This window comes from Dromaius novaehollandiae, chromosome 20, assembly GCF_036370855.1.
Source record: "Dromaius novaehollandiae isolate bDroNov1 chromosome 20, bDroNov1.hap1, whole genome shotgun sequence".
Taxonomy (NCBI): Eukaryota; Metazoa; Chordata; class Aves; order Casuariiformes; family Dromaiidae; genus Dromaius; species Dromaius novaehollandiae.
In genome coordinates this window covers 1504091-1519872 of record NC_088117.1, presented here as the reverse complement: position 1 = coordinate 1519872, position 15782 = coordinate 1504091, and the positions used below count along the sequence as shown (strand labels likewise).

At 61.8% G+C, this 15782-nt stretch overlaps 2 protein-coding genes across 6 annotated transcripts in view; both read left to right on the top strand.

Annotated features, from left to right (window-relative positions):
* The window catches only part of ABCA2 (ATP binding cassette subfamily A member 2), a 44790-nt gene extending 33407 nt beyond the window's left edge, over nt 1-11383 (top strand). For all 5 annotated transcript variants that reach the window (XM_026106204.2, XM_064523538.1, XM_064523537.1 and 2 more), the window contains exons 32-49: nt 1-106; nt 490-601; nt 1037-1097; nt 1338-1512; nt 1600-1715; nt 2040-2187; nt 2604-2727; nt 3789-3921; nt 4173-4290; nt 4492-4670; nt 5023-5164; nt 5574-5708; nt 5992-6095; nt 6418-6510; nt 6829-6931; nt 7133-7270; nt 7536-7742; nt 8069-11383. In XM_026106204.2, coding sequence (XP_025961989.2) covers nt 1-106; nt 490-601; nt 1037-1097; nt 1338-1512; nt 1600-1715; nt 2040-2187; nt 2604-2727; nt 3789-3921; nt 4173-4290; nt 4492-4670; nt 5023-5164; nt 5574-5708; nt 5992-6095; nt 6418-6510; nt 6829-6931; nt 7133-7270; nt 7536-7742; nt 8069-8104 — 2230 coding nt within the window. In that variant the 3' untranslated portion in view covers nt 8105-11383. The remainder of the gene's footprint in view (nt 107-489; nt 602-1036; nt 1098-1337; nt 1513-1599; nt 1716-2039; nt 2188-2603; nt 2728-3788; nt 3922-4172; nt 4291-4491; nt 4671-5022; nt 5165-5573; nt 5709-5991; nt 6096-6417; nt 6511-6828; nt 6932-7132; nt 7271-7535; nt 7743-8068) is intronic.
* Nucleotides 11384-11800: 417 nt separating this feature from the next.
* CLIC3 (chloride intracellular channel 3) lies at nt 11801-15693 on the top strand. The gene is made up of 6 exons (XM_026106205.2): nt 11801-11910; nt 12814-12923; nt 13415-13540; nt 13654-13760; nt 14175-14350; nt 14760-15693. Exons 1-6 carry the CDS (start codon nt 11875-11877, stop codon nt 14919-14921), a joined length of 717 nt encoding a protein of 238 aa, XP_025961990.2. The 5' UTR covers nt 11801-11874; the 3' UTR covers nt 14922-15693.
* Nucleotides 15694-15782: the final 89 nt, after the last annotated feature.

Sequence of the window (15782 nt, the reverse complement as noted above, 5' to 3'; positions counted from 1 at the left end):
GTATGGGGCGCTCACCTTTGGCAATGTCCAGAAATCCATCCCAGCCTCCTTCGGGGCCAAGGCTCCTGCCATGGTGCGCAAGATAGCCGTCCGGAGAACAGCCCAGGTAGGACCACGGTGAGCCATGGGCAGCCTGGCCCAGCCCTGGAGCAGCCGGGGAGATTGATAGGCAGCAGTGACCCTGGCACAGATGGGGAGGAGAAGGGGAAAGGCTGCGCTGCCAGCATGGTGGGGTACATTCATCCCCTGCTCTAAGGCAGGCCTCTTCTCTGAGGGATCTGCAGTGGTGCCCTCACTCCCACACCAGCCTGTTGGGCCCCACTCTCCCCCCAGCCTTGTGCACAGGAAGCTTGCCCCATGGCCGCCCCCATCCCATCCCATCTTGTCCTGTCTTGTCCCACCCCATCCTGTCCCAACCCTCCCATCCAGCACATCTGACAGGGGCCCAGCTCTTCTGCTACCCCCCACTGCTCTTCTCTGCTCCTCCAGGTCTTCTACAACAACAAAGGCTACCACAGCATGCCCACTTATCTCAATGCACTCAACAACGCTATCCTGCGGGCCAACTTGCCCAAGAGCAAAGGCAACCCTGCTGCTTACGGTGAGGGTCTGGAGGCGTTTAAGGGTGGAAACAGGTCAGGAATAGCTTTAGGGCATGGTCTAACAAGAGTTTAAAGTGAAATGTTGCTCTTCAGCCCAAGCAGGCTACTGCCCATTTGGGGCAGGGGTTCACACATCTCACATGTGTGTGGTTTGAGATCTGGGCTACACAGGGTCTGAGTTGGTCCACTACCTCCCAAGATGCTGCCTGTTGGCTTCTGGGCTTGCAAGCACATCTGAAAAATACTCTGCTGCCAGCCGATGAGGGCTTGGCCTGACCTACTCAGTTGCTTCAAGCAGCTCGGCTTCTGCACTGGGCTGCAGGGAAGGAGACCTGCCCTCAGAAGCAGGGACCAGGCAGGCCTGAGACTGAGTAAAATTTTCTGTCCTGAGCTGGCTTTCACATTCCTGTGTTTCTTCCTGGACCTTCCTGTAGGTATCACAGTGACCAACCACCCCATGAACAAGACGAGTGCCAGCCTGTCTCTGGATTACCTGTACGTCCCGTGGGCCAGTTTGAGGGAGGGTGTCCATCATGTAGAAGGGGAGGGAGCTCCCTGATGTGATTTGCAGGGGCAAACCCAAAGTTATGGGTGTGACGTGGCGGTCTCTGTACTGTGGCTTTGCCCTCTGTACAGCAGCTGTCCCACACTGGGACAAGTGGCCTTCATGGCCCTTTCCCAGGCAGCTGAAAATGATGTGATCTGTGCTCTCCTCCACCTTGCTCCCCAACGCAGCCTGCAAGGCACGGACGTAGTGATTGCCATCTTCATCATCGTAGCCATGTCCTTCGTGCCAGCCAGCTTCGTGGTGTTCCTGGTCGCCGAAAAGGCCACCAAGGCCAAACATCTGCAGTTTGTGAGCGGCTGCGACCCCATCATCTACTGGTTGGCCAACTATGTGTGGGATATGGTGAGCAGGGCAAGCATGCCCAGCAGATGAGTCCCCCAGGGCCAGGGCAGGCAAATGGGGAATCACAGAAGTTTCTCTCTTTTCCAGCTTAACTACCTGGTGCCAGCCACATGCTGTATCATTATCCTTTTTGTGTTCGACCTCCCAGCTTACACCTCTCCCACCAACTTCCCTGCTGTCCTCTCACTCTTTCTGCTCTATGGGTAGGTTGCTCAGAGGAGGTGAGTAAGGGAAGGAGTCAGGGGACCAGGACCTGCTGGTGGGGTCCCTCTGATGCCCCATCTGCTCTGCAACTAAATGGGCAGGATCTAGCCCTGGGGCTGCCCAGCTGGCAGTTTTCTCCAGCTCCCATAGCTGGTGGGCTGGAAGCTTTGGGCTGTGGGGTGAGAGACCCTGGAGGGAATTGGGCTGGGAGATGGGCAATCCTGAAACTCATTGATTGGTGCCGCCACATGGTAGTGAACATGTGACTAAGCCAGTGCCTCTCCTGCCATGCTCACGTGGACTTTTGCCACTTGTTTCCCCAGCTGGTCCATCACCCCCATCATGTACCCTGCTTCCTTCTGGTTTGAGGTGCCCAGTTCTGCCTATGTCTTCTTGATAGTCATCAACCTCTTCATTGGCATCACAGCCACCGTCGCCACATTCCTGCTGCAGCTCTTTGAGCATGACAAGGTAGGAGTCTCACAGCTCCAACCAGGGCCACCAGGAAGGGAAAAGATGCCTCCCCCAACTTGGTGACGGGGGGATGCCCCGGCCAGGGCCTGGGGAGCCAGGTCACTGGGACTGCCATGCCATGACAAAGCCTGTGGCTCCAGCACAATGACTGGAGGAAACATGCTGCCTCTGTGGTTCTTTCAGACCCAGAGCACGGTGCCTGCTTGCTGCCAGGTTGGTGACAGCTGTCAGATCATAGGAGAACTCAGGTTGGATAGGACCTCAGTAGGTCTCTACTCCAGATCCCTGCTCAAAGCAAGGCCAGCTATAAGATCAGACCAAGTTACATCTTGTTGAAGATCCTGATCCTCCCATGCACTCACAGCCCTCATGGGTTTTTCTGATGGTCATGTCCTCTCTGCCCATCCCCACAGGATTTGAAGGTGGTGAACAGCTACTTGAAGAGTTGCTTCCTTGTATTCCCTAACTACAACCTGGGTCATGGCTTGATGGAGATGGCTTATAATGAGTACATCAACGAATACTATGCCAAGATCGGTATGGCCTCTTGTTCCCTCCTTCCCTTCCTCCAGCACGTGTGGGCCTGCAAGGGACCACTATGTCAGCACATCCCCTCCACCTGCCCTGATGGGCTTTCCCCAAGACTCAGACAACCTGGAGTAAAAAGCCAGGGGATGTGAACTAGACTGGGGCTCAGGAAAAGACACAGTTGAGGTCACCCATCTCATGGTGCTGGATCTGACAAATCCATCAAACAGCCGTTCTCAGTTGGATCACTTCACCCAACTGAAGTTGCAAAGTTGCAAGGTGATTTTAACAGCAAACAGGCTGTAAAAGAACAGCCTTGTTCTGATCAGCCCTGGTGCCAGCAGGACCACATAGCTCAAGATGGTTACAACACCAGGCCCAGGAGGCAAAGGAGGCAGACGCAGGAGCAGATCTGCCCTCCAGGCCCCTGCCTCACTTGCTGGGGACACTGTTGCTCATCATGGGCCAGCTCAAGAAATAGCGACAGTTGTGTTGCACTAAGGGCTGCTCCTGTGTGGCTGTTTTGCAGCTGAGCCTCTGGCAGGAGGAATAGTTCTCTCCAGTTTGAGTGCTTTTACCGTGGTGGATGGGGTTAAACTCAGCCCTCTTTGTTGGGAAAACCAGTATTGTTTCTCCAAGATGCCATGGTAGCTGTCCTGCACACACAGAGGTAGCTGTGCACGTGGCCAGTGGCACTGCCCAGTGGTTAGTTGTACCCTGATTCTCCCTGCAGGGCTGGGGCATGCAGGCAAGGGGGGTTTGGGGTTTTTTGGGGGGTTTGGGGTCATTTGAAGGCCACGTGTTGGCAGATCCTGGGAACGCAGTCCCTGCAGCAGTTCCCACTATGAATATTTCCTGCTGCTTCAGGAGGGCTTTTTTAGGTTTCGTATAGGCTGTGAGACAAGGATCCCATTTCACTCTGCCCAGTGGAATGGGTTTGTGTCCCCGTCCTCCAGAGAGGAGCTGTCACAGTGAGTCTCTGAGTCCAGCTGCTCCAGGAGGCCGTGTTAGCTGCATGTCTTCCCTGGTAACTGCCCCTCTGACCTCTCTGTCCTCTTCGTCCCACCCAGGGCAGTTTGACAAAATGAAGTCACCCTTTGAATGGGACATCGTGACACGCGGGCTGGTTGCCATGACAATCGAAGGCTTTGTCGGCTTCTTCATCACCATCATGTGCCAGTACAACTTCTTCCGGAAACCGCAGTGAGTATGGGAGCACAGGGCAGAGTAAAGTGGGGCTGATCCCTCTGGGGTGCAAACTTTCCAGCTCTTCAAAATGGGAAAAAAGCTTTGCTTTCGGGACCTGTCAGGTCAGGGCAGCCCTTCTGGGAGGCGTGAGCTGGGGAAATGACCTGTCCCCAGCATTCACCTCCTCGGGGGGACATGGGAAGGCAGTGCCCGTGACATCTCTGCCAGCTCTGCATGCCCACCCTGCTCCTCACACCCTGCTGCAGGCGACTGCCCGTCTCCACCAAGCCCATTGAAGATGATATTGATGTGGCCAACGAGCGGCACCGTGTCTTGCGTGGCGATGCCGACAATGACATGCTGAAGATCGAGAACCTCACCAAGGTAGGGCAACTGCTGGCCTGCCCTGGGCTCTCTGGGTGCCTGCTGGCATCAGGAATGGAGCTGGGGAAGCTCCTGGGACACAAAGAGAAAACTCAGAGCTTTTCCCACCCAAGGCACGTGGGTTGGGGCTGGGGTGCCCTGGACTTGGTGCCCAGCGTTGCCCTCGCAGCAGGGTGAGCGCCTCTTCTCTCACTGTGCAAGGTGTACAAGTCTCGCAAGATCGGGCGCATCCTGGCCGTGGACCGGCTGTGCGTGGGCGTCCGGCCTGGGGAGTGCTTCGGGCTGCTGGGTGTCAATGGCGCGGGGAAGACGACCACCTTCAAGATGCTTACGGGGGACGAGAGCACCACGGGTGGAGAGGCCTTCGTTAATGGGCACAGGTACAGGGGTGCAGGTGCAAGCTGGATGGGAGGATGGGGAGTGCCCACTGTGCCGGGGCCAGGATGGGGCCCGTTTTGGGGTCTCCCAGGGAAAAGGCACTGTGAGTCTGACTGTACAGCTCAGCAGGACTCTGCAACCCCAGGTTTGGTCCTGCTAGACCAAACCATCACCTGCAGGGTGGCAAGTGATGCTGGGTCTCAGCCAATGCTGCCCATTGCAGCTTAAGGGGTAGAAGATACTTCGGTATAAAGGCCTGTGAAAGCAGGGTGAGCAAGAGGGTATTCCAAAAAAGGAAAACACACTGGCTCAGCAATTCCTTCTCCCCACGGCCCCTCCGTCCTCTCCCCACAGCATCCTGAAAGAGCTCCTGCAGGTCCAGCAAAGCTTGGGCTATTGCCCCCAGTTTGATGCACTCTTCGATGAGCTGACGGCCCAGGAGCACCTGGAGCTCTACACCCGCCTGCGTGGTATCCCATGGAAGGACGAGGAACGGGTATGGCTTCAGGCAGAGCATGTCTGCCAGCGTCCCAAGGGCTGGCGCTGTGGCATGGGCTGCTCTGGAAATGGCATCTCACGGGGCACCAAAAGGGCCATGAGTTGCTGCTATCTGCCCTTGCAGCAGTGCCCGCTGCTTGCTGAAGGCAGTGCCACCCAAGCGGTGCTCCCACGTGGGGTGCTGGGGCCCACAGACACTTGCAGCCATGCAAAGGGCTGCCATCGGGGCTTCATTACCCTTGGCCATTCCCTGACCATGCCCGGTGCTGGATGTCCTACAGCATCCTTGGCTACTGGTTCACACCACAGGGCCCAGCCACTGGCCCACCACCCACTGCTAGCTCTCTGCCTGCCTTGTGGCATTTTGGGGCCTGGGCAGGGTGACAGCAGCTCTTTGCACCCTACAGGTGGTCAAGTGGGCACTGAAGAAGCTAGAGCTGACCAAGTATGCCGACAAACCCGCCAGCACCTACAGCGGAGGCAACAAGAGGAAGCTGTCCACGGCCATAGCACTGATAGGCTACCCATCCTTCATCTTCCTGGTAAGGGCCTGGGGCTGGCCTGATCTCAGCACCTGTCAGAGCCATGCAGCTGCTCCATCCCATATCCTTGGCACTGGACCCGGCCTGGTATGAACCCATCCTCCGTAAAAGAGGCCCCTGGGGTGAGAGCCACCTACTGCCAGCTTTGCCATGAGCGTCCTGGAGCACTGGACTGTGTCCTGAGCCGAGGGTTAGGAAAGCAGAGCCGTGCCCATGGGAAGAGAGGGGGTGGCCGGGTCCCCGGGGGGTGGCTGCTGTAGCTGAGGTACTCTCCTTTCCGCAGGACGAGCCCACGACGGGGATGGACCCTAAGGCACGGCGCTTCCTTTGGAACCTCATCCTGGATGTCATCAAAACAGGCCGCTCCGTGGTGCTCACATCCCACAGGTCTGGGGGGCTTCAGGCTGGGCCCCCAACTCCTCCAGGCACCCTAGTGTGTGTCAATGGCGAGAGGCCAGGAGGGAGAAGGGCTTTTCATCCCAGGGAGGCAGACACTAGGGAGGGAGTTGGGCACAAGCCTGGAAAACCCTGTTTCTTTCTTCCATCATGAGTGGCAATGCCCTGGTGCCAGGGATGAAGGCTTGCGGAGCTCAGCTCCCCATCTCCCCCCCAAGTCCTGTGCCACATCCTCTGGCAAATGAGCCTTGCCCTGTCTGCCTGTACCACGTTGCTTCTTCTCACCCTGCTCAACCCTGTGCTGTCTCCTCAGCATGGAGGAGTGCGAGGCGCTCTGCACCCGCCTGGCCATCATGGTGAATGGGCGACTCAAATGTCTCGGCAGCATCCAGCACCTGAAAAACAGGTAAGGGCCTGGTGAGGGTCTAGCACCCATCTGCCAGTGCACACTGCAGGACAGGAGGGTGCCAGGCTCCCACGTGGCAGGGCGACAGCATGGTTCCCATGGCAAGATGTCAGCCTTCTGCATGGGTGCTGCTTCAGAGGGTGGGCAGCGGGATCTGGGCAGTCTGCACTGGTGCCTGACCATCCTGGTACCATCTTAGTGGGTACAGTCGCTGCCAGGCAAGTGTCATCATCAGTGTGCAGGTTTCCATGGGGTCAATCCTCCGTAGAGGCCCAGGTGTGGAGGCAGGTCCCCCATGACCTCCCTGTCTCTGCCCAGGTTTGGAGATGGCTACATGATCACAGTGCGGACCAAGTCTAGCCTCAATGTCAAGGAGGTGGTGAGGTTCTTCAACCGCAACTTCCCCGAGGCCATCCTCAAGGTGAGCTGCCTTGCAGTGGAAGTGCCACCTACTGCAAGCCCACATGCCAGGGTGATAGCACCCTTCGTCTCCTGTGGTGATCAATGGCCTGATGCCATTCCTTCATCTAGGAGGCCTCTGTGTCCCTCTCTCCCCTTGCGGTGTAATGAAACGGGGTTTGGGCATGTGGGGGCTCAGGCCTGACCTCACTGTCCTCTGCAGGAGCGGCACCACACCAAGGTCCAGTACCAGCTCAAATCGGACCAGATCTCGCTGGCACAGGTCTTCAGCAAGATGGAGCAGGTGGTGGACGTGCTGGGCATTGAAGACTATTCCGTCAGCCAGACCACCTTGGACAACGTGAGGCCTGGGACAGTGCCTGGGTGGCTGGGGGGGCATTTGCAGGGAGGGTGGCCATGCCTGGGGCTCCAGTGCCAAAATGCCTGGCAGAAGCCTCTCTTGGGATCTGAGCTAGTGCATGGTCTGTGGGTGTGGGGATGCAACCATGGCCAACCTCCAGCAGAGACCGCCCCGGGGCTGTGGGGCAGAGATGCCAGGTGAGGGGCAGTCCTGGGTGGGGGGCCAGGTGGCATCTCTGGTAGCTGCTCACCCCCTTTTCTGCCAGGTGTTTGTGAATTTTGCCAAGAAGCAAAGCGACAACCTGGAGCAGCAGGAGACGAGCCCCAGCTGTGCCCTGCAGTCGCCTCTGGAGCGAGTGCTCAGCCTGCTGCGCCCGCGGGCGGCCCCCACGGAGCTGCGGGCCCTGGTGGTGGAGGAGCAGGAGGATCTGGAGACCGATGACGAAGGCCTCATCAGCTTCGAGGAGGAGAGGGTGAGAGGCCATCCCGGCCTTGTGGGGCCAGGGAGGAAGCATCTGGGTGGCTCTAGTCCAAGGTGATGCCCCTTGCCATGGGACATCGTGGCCAAGCCCTGGTGTCATGCTGGGCAGCACAGCCTGTGCACAGAGGCTTGTCCTGGGAAACCATGACCCTTCGGGGACACAGGCAGGCACAAGGATGCTCTCTGGAAGGGAGGCTGCAGGGACTCCCCGCAACGCCCTGGCTGGATCCTTGCCCTAGGATCACGCCGGGACTTGCTGTGGGGTGCCCTGACACCTGTGCCTGGCCCCTGAGCTCTCCCTCATCTCCCTCCCCGCAGGCTCAGCTCTCGTTCAACACGGACACACTGTGCTGAGGACCCGAGGGGGGAACCGAGTCCCCCAGCTTTGAAGCCACTGAACCCTTTTCGCCTCTCCCCTCCTTTCGCCCCCCGTCGCACGGACGCATCCAGCGGCCGTCTCCGCCTGCCCCGGGGGAGGCCAGGCCCTTCTGCCCATGGCCGGAGGAGTGTGACAGGGAGGACGGACAGCGGGTGCAGGGCCAGCCTGGATGGACCCTGGGAACCACTGCCTGCCGGGCCGGCCTTCGTCCCCTTCAGCTATGGGGCAGTGTCCCCGGATGGCGCAGGGGGCTGCCATCCTTGGCCGATTTGCCCAGCTGCCACATGCCACGGACAGAGACTGTGAAGCGAAGGATGTGGCCTTGAGTTGGTGCCACGAGCCCCGCACGTCTTGTGGCGGGGAAGAGGCCAGTGAGCGTTGCCTTTGGACACCCACGTTTGTACCCACCCCGAGGGACTGCCAGCAGCGGGGACACCTCTGCCCCACTGCCACCACAGGCCTGCCCGGAAGGTCAGAGAGGAAGGATTGCTGCTTTGTCCGTTTTTCCGTCACCCCTCCAAGGCTTGGCACTTCATCTGGCACCGTACGAGGCTCGGGAGCACCGTGCCAGCCGTCCCAGCACCACGAGGGGCAGCTGCTGTGCTTTGTGCTTTACCTGTGTTTGGTTTTTGTCACCGGCACTGCCCACGGGATGTCACCAGTGACCTTGAACCTGCGAGAGGCAGGCGTCTTGGCCCTACCAGCCGCATACTGCCCGGACACTTTTCTGCCAGGTAGAGCGGTCCGGGCCCCCGGACGTGGCCTGAGCCCGCAGGCACCTCGCAGCCGTGGCTGCCTGCTGCACGCTGCCGGCCGGGCAGCCCCGAGGACCCGCTCGCCCCGATGCACAGCCCGGCTCTGCACGGTGCCTGGCTCTGCGCCATGCCCAGCGCCGGTGCTCAGCGCCAGGACTTGCCTGCTCCAGCCTGACTCTTTGTCCTGCCTTCTCCTGCACCCTCTCCTGCTGCAGGGAGGCACCAGCTACCCTGGCTCGCTCCGGGGGCCGTGGGCACATGGCTCCATCCCTGCGGCTGGGCACCGGCACCCTCCCCGAGGGGCACGTGGGGGGGCAGAGGGGCATTTCACAGGGTATTTCACATGCTGGCACCAGCTGTTTCTCCCCTCTGCCCCCACCATGTTCCTCCTCCCAGCGCCCCTCGCCTGCCCCCCTGCCTGCCCTCACCTCCCTCGTCTGCGTGCCCCGCCGAGGCTGTGCAGTGGGCACCAGGCATTGCCCGGCTGCCGTGCCACCTTTCCGGTGTCTCCCCTTCCTTTTCTGCCTTGCGTCAGTATCCATCTCTTAGAGCCTCAGCATCCGTCCCAGTATGGGAGCCACCGGCGCTGCTTTCCGCGTTGGTTTACTGGCAGCACTGGGAGAGGGAGGAGCTACCCCCCAGGATGGTTTTTGAAGCTGGGAGGTGGGTGGGGGCAAAGCTTGGGGCAGCCCAGGGGCCCCAGCTCCAGCCTGGCCAGCGGGGAGCGGTGTCCGGGTGGTGTTGGGGAGGGAAGGATGGACCAGGGTGGCCGGGGTCATGCTCATGTCCGCATCCTCTGCTGGCAGTGCCACCCGGGGCCGGCAGCGGGAGCACGCTTGCAGCCGTGTCCCCTGGCACCCTCTGAGCCGGCGGTGCCCCTCCTTTCTGCAGAGGGTCCTGCTGCCGGCTCAGGGACGGGGCGGCTGAGCCAGTGCAGCTCGTGGCCTCGTGCCACCTCCCTGCCTGCAGCAGCTCTGCAGCCTGGAGCTGTGCCCGAAGGAGGCTCCTGCCCCACCGACCCCAACCGCCCATCCTGTGCGCCTGGGCTTTCGCAGCGCCTTGGGGGTGGCTTTGCCAAGTGCACGGCCCTCCCCTTGCCTCAAGCATCGTCCGTGCCCTGCAAGAGCGGGTTTAACATCTGCGGGCAGCTGCTGACCCCCGGGGTGGCTCCTCTCCGGGCCTGCAGCATCATGCTGCAGCTGGGAGCCGGGAACCGGGCGCTCATGCCCCGTGTAGGGTGCCAGTGCCCAGAGCTTCGCTGCCTGCATTCACGTGCTTGAGTCTCTTTGCCTTGCTCATCCCGGGGCTCAGAAAGGTGGGGGCTGAATGGGGGGGCTGTGAGGGGGCCTCTGCTGTACCTGTGTCTCCCCCCAGCCTGGGGCTCGCCAGTCCTTTATGCCATGTGCTATAGATTGTGATACAATATACAGTATTTTCAATAGGGGAAAACTGGGGGGGAAATAAGCTCTATTTTCAGACCATATATTTTTTACGGCATATTGGAAACTGGCTGGTGCCCTGGCTGGTGTGGAGAGGGACAGCTAGCTGATGCCCCCCCCCCCCCCCCAATGGGTGCTCCTGCCCCCTTGCCCAGCCCGCAGTGCCTTCCTGGCTGGGTCGGTGCTGGAGGATGAGCCAGCTTTGGGTTGGTCCTCTACCACCAGGGAGAGGAAGGCCAGTGTCACCTGCGAGCCTCCCGATGTGACCTAGGGGATGCAACGGCTGAGCCCCCCCTGTCCGGCCATCTGAGCCCCCTTTGGGTGCCCACACGAGGGGGCAGAGGTGGCCGGGCGTGGTGCTGCCCTGCGGGTGGGTGGGTGGCCCCGCGATGCTCCCGCCGTGCTGCCCGGCTCCCCCCCAGCGTGCAGGTACCCAGGGTGAGGGGCCAGCCCCAACGCTCCCGTCGATGCCCCAGCTGGCCCGATGCGGTGCCACGCTGTGCTCCCAGGGCCCTGGCACCTCGGCTGGGCAGTTGAGATGCTTTTGTGCCCCCCGCGACATGGCATGCCCGGGATGCGTGGTGGGCCAGCCTGAGCAGCCGCGGTGGCCTCCCTGCCCCGGGTTCAGGGCTGGCCCAGGAGCCAGGCACAAGCGGGGCTGCCTTGTCCTCGGAGATACCCAGCGGGTGGCTGCAAAGATGGGTGCCCGTGGGGGGGGCTGCAAAGGGAAAGCACTGCCTGGGGGCAGGGGTGGCTGCTCTCTCCCAGCCCCGGCGCTGAGCGTGCTGCCTTAACACTATTTGCTTTATTGAGTTTGGCCCCGCTCGCCACCTCGCCTCCGCTCTGCACTTCCTCGGCTGCCAGCGGGGCCCCGGGCTGCTCCAGCCGTGGGCACAGCGAGCCCGTGCCACGTACAGCCCCGGGCGCTCGGAGGGGTGGGACCGCTCTGGAAGAGCCTGTATATTGCTAGCAAATGGAAAAAAAAAAAAAACACAAAAAAACAAAAAAAAAGGTGAAATGTGAAAATAATGATTGTTTTAAATAAAAAATAATAACTGGAGCCAGTGAGGCTGTGTGGTTGCCAGCTGGAGGTGGGTATGGGGTCAGAGCTGCTGGTGCCGGCGTGCCCTGGGGGGGGGGGGGGGGGTCAGGCTGGGCAAGGGCCCAAGAGGGGATTCGTGGCGCCCTTTTGGGAAGGGGTTTCAGGAACTTGGCTTGGCCAAAGGGAGCTTGGCACAATACAGGGCCATGCCAGCGCTTTGCATTTTCTAAGGCCGGCACCGGTGGCAGGGCCGTCTGGGTTGGCACCGACAGCCCAAGCGGGGCATTGCTGAGGCCGGTCCCCACGGCAGGGCGAGCTGGCACCCAGGCCGCGAGCAGCACCCAGGGCCCCACAGCAGGGCGTCGCAGGCCCCGCCACGGGGCCAGGCGTGGGTGGGAGGTGGGTGCACCCCGGGCAGGAATGTGGGCTGGGAGGGGCAGCGGAGCTGGGCGGCTCTGGCACCGGCACTCGCAGCACAGCCGCCCGCCAGCCAGCAGCCACCGCCCAGCATGGCTGAGAAACCCCAAATCCAGCTCTTCGTCAAGGTGAGGAGCGGGCACGGGGCGGGTGGGGGGTTGGGGTGCCCGGGGCCTGGCCAGTGCATGATGTTGGTAGGTGCATCTGGGGCAACACCGCAGCTGCAGGGCCACCAGCTCTTGGGGGGGGGGGTGCCCAGGGCTGGGGTGGCCCCTGCCCAGGGCAGTGCCCGATGACACAGCCCCTGGCAGCCCTGCGGGACATGGCATGGGCAGCTCAGGGCTCTTTGCCGAAGGCCCAGCTTGCTGCTCTGGCCCCACGAGCACCAGAGAGCTAGGGGTGCTCGGTCTGGGGGTGTTGGGCTGGGAGTGCCAGCTGCCCAGGGCCCCTTTCCTGTGCCCAGGGGTAGAGGGAGAGGGCTGTCCAGCTGCCCAGGGCATGACATGGGCCACCTGGTATCGTGCCAAGAGGCTACGAGACCTCCACCCCCCCCCCCCAGCATCATGTTGTCCACCGCACACGCAGCCCCCGCGCCACTGGGTTGTCCCCTGCCGCAGCCACCCCGGGTGCCCCTGCAGCCGCTGTGCCCGAGCCCCGGTCCCTGGGCACTGCTGAGCTGGGCAGGGGGGCAGAAGGAGCTCGTGGGCCCCCCACCACCACTCTGCTGTGCCGGGCCACCACCCACTGTGCCACGCGGTCGCTCCAGGGTGGAGCGCGGCGGCCCCATGAGCAGGCTGGGGCCGGGGACCAGCACTGCGCTCTGCACAGCGGGTGCCTGCCTGCGCCGGAGCTGGTGCCCTGGCCGGGGGCCAGCCCGGGCTTTGCCAGCAGGGCTGGCACGGGCCCTGCCTGCAGCACCCTGACTCAGCCGCGGCGCCCGCCCGCCTGGGTGGGGGTTGCCCCACCAGGACTCAGCCCTGGCTGGGTGCTGGGTGCTCCAGGAGGGGCTGAGCTCCATGTGTCCCCTGCAGGCAAGCGAGGATGCGGAGAGCGTGGGCAACTGCCCCTTTTGCCAGCGGCTCTTCATGGTGCTGCTGCTCAAAGGGGTGCCCTTCACCCTCACCACCGTGGACATGAAGAGGTGAGTGGTACCTCCTCCCTGCTGGCATGCACCCGCTGCCGTGCCCCGAAAGGCTGCCAGCCCTGGGCAGCAGCACCAAGGGCACGGCCCAGGGGTGGGACACGCCTGCCCTGGCACACAGACACCTGGTGGGGCGGTGTGTGTTGGGGGGCAGATAGGTCCCCAACACCTTGGGGCATGAAGAGTAGGCACTGTGGGATGTCTAGAGGCCGTTATAACCTCTGGTTGCCCACCACTGCCCTGAGGGAGGTTGGTGGGCATTTTCCAAGGCAGAGACCCCCATGGGCATGCACCGGGGCAGGGGCAGCCCCAGGGGACCACCTCATCCCTTTGCCCAGGACGTGGGCTCACAGGGGGCAACTCGTGCCATGCCCCAGCTCCAGAGGCTGGGCAGAGCCCTAGTCTCCCCCGACCCCCCCATCAAGTACACGTGGTGCCCCGCACAGCCCTCGGTGATGCCAGGAGTCAGGGAGTGCCCTCGTCTCCCGCAGGGCACTGGACGTGCTGAAGGACTTCGCCCCAGGGGCCCAGCTGCCCGTGCTGCTCTACAATGGCGAACCCAAGACCGACACCAGCACTATTGAGGACTTCCTGGAGGAGCAGCTGAGGCCTCCCGCGTCAGTGCCTGGCACTGCCCTGAGAGGGGCAAAGAAAATGCTGAGAAACTGGAGGCGGGCGGGAGGGACCACAGCATCCGGGTCTGGTACCAGCTGTGCCCATGTCCCCACAGGTTCCCCAGCCTCGTCCCGCGGTACAAGGAGTCCAGGTTGGCCGGGAACGACGTCTTCCACAAGTTCTCCACCTTCATCAAGAACCTGGTGCCTGCCCAGGATGAGGGTGAGGAGCTGGGGGGGTACTCCCTGCCATGCCATGCTGGCTCACCCCATGCAGCCTTTAAGGTGCCATCACCCCAGAGCCTGGCCAGGGAGCCCTGGGCCTTTCCAGCCCTCCACTACCCTGGTCACTGTTCCAGCAAACATTCTCCCCATGTTGCCCGTTGCCCACATGGCCTGGCACGGCCATGCCAGAGCTCCCTAGGGTGGGCAGGGGAAGGTGCTCACAGCTTTTGCCCAGTCCAAGCAAGGCAAGGACAATGCAGGCAAGGGCCGCCTGGACACAGGGACAGGGTGGTGGAGAAGGCAGGCTCTGGCCAGCAGCATGCCACGCCAAGGGCACGACAAGGCTGCTGGGCATGGTGACAGCAGTGGGGCAGTGCTGTGACACAGTTGGCTTTGCCCAACCTCCCTGCAGTGCTGCAGCGGAGCCTGCTGAAGGCCCTCTTGAAGCTGGATGACTACCTGAAAGCCCCCCTGGAGCACGAGCTGGCCCGCGACCCGCGCCTCCCAGTCTCGCAGCGCCGCTTCCTGGACGGCGACCAGCTCACGTTAGCTGACTGCAACCTGCTGCCCAAACTCAACATCGTTCAGGTGAGCATGGGCATCCCGGTGCCGTGCCCTTTCCCTTGCCCCTGCTTCCCAACACGACCTCCCCCATGCCCTCACCTCCACTCGGGTGCAGCCTGTCACTCCCCTGCAGCCATTCCCTACCCCTTTGCCCCCCCCATGCCAAACCCTGTATAACCCCTTGTTCACCACATGGGCTTGGTGCCTCCTTGCCAGGGACTCTTGCCCGTCACCCAGCATGGGGTCCTCCTGCAGCCCGCATTCCTCCTTGCATGCCCTGCACAGCACCGGGCATATCCCCTCACCCTACGCCACCCCTCCTAGCTTGCTCCTGCCCATGAAAACCATCACCCTGACTCCAGCCCCTGGGCCCTCTTTGGAGCATCACAAGCATGCAGGACCAGGCTGGGGCTCACCCCGTTTCTGCCCACAGGTCGTGTGCCAGCATTACCGCCGCTTTGGGATCCCCAAGGACCTGCAGGGCGTGTGGCGCTACCTCAACAACGCCAAGGAAACCAAGGAATTCAAATACACCTGCCCCAACGATGAGGAGATAGTGCAGGCCTATCGCTCCGTGGTCCGGCCTCCGCAGTAAGCCGGGCAAATGCCCAGGTGGGCACGGGGCCAGGGTTGGGCAGCAGGCGAGCGCTAGCCCCAATCCTGCCCCGACCACCGCAGCCCTTCCTACAAACAGGAAGGTAGAAGGCATGAGCTATGCCATGGGCACCCAAATTCCCCCAGCTGGCACCCCTGCCTGAGGTGCCGGCAGCACACCGCATTGTACCGAGCCCACCAGTGGGTTCTCACTTCTTGCGTCATGCTTCCCTCCTGGCCAGGACCCTCTCAACCTGCCCTGCAACCCCGCAAGCACCAGGATTGGTGCCAGGGAGCCTCAGCTGTGGACACCATCTATAACAAACCTGCATAGTGCCCAGGGTAACAGCAGGAGCAGATCCTCATGCTGGGAAGGAAAAGCTGCCCAGAGCAGAGGGCTATGCAGCTCTGTGCAGCAGCTATCCCTGCAGCCTCCCTTGGAGGCACACCTTGCCACCCTCAGCACGTGTGACTCAGTGACAGGAGTCAGCAGCCATTTCAGGATACCAACGAGGAGCAGCACAGGGTCAGGGGAACTGGCACAGCCATGCAGAGCCCCAGGAACAGAGCCGGGGGGATGCAGAGGGTAGTGGGCATGGCACTGTCCCAGGTCCCCATGCTCTGGGGTAGGGGAGCAGAGAGCACCATCCCCCTAGAACCCACCGTTAGGAAGCTCTTGGGAGCAGATTTGGGACAGGAATGGGGGCAAAGTGGGGAAAGTCAAAGCCATGTATCACAGCAGCTGGAAATTAATAAAAGCTTGGCAAGCGAGACTTGAGCGTGTCCTGGCATGACAAGCCCCAGACAGCAGTGGCTCTCCTCCCACAAAGCATGCTGCAAAGGCCTCCCGGTCCTCTCCCAG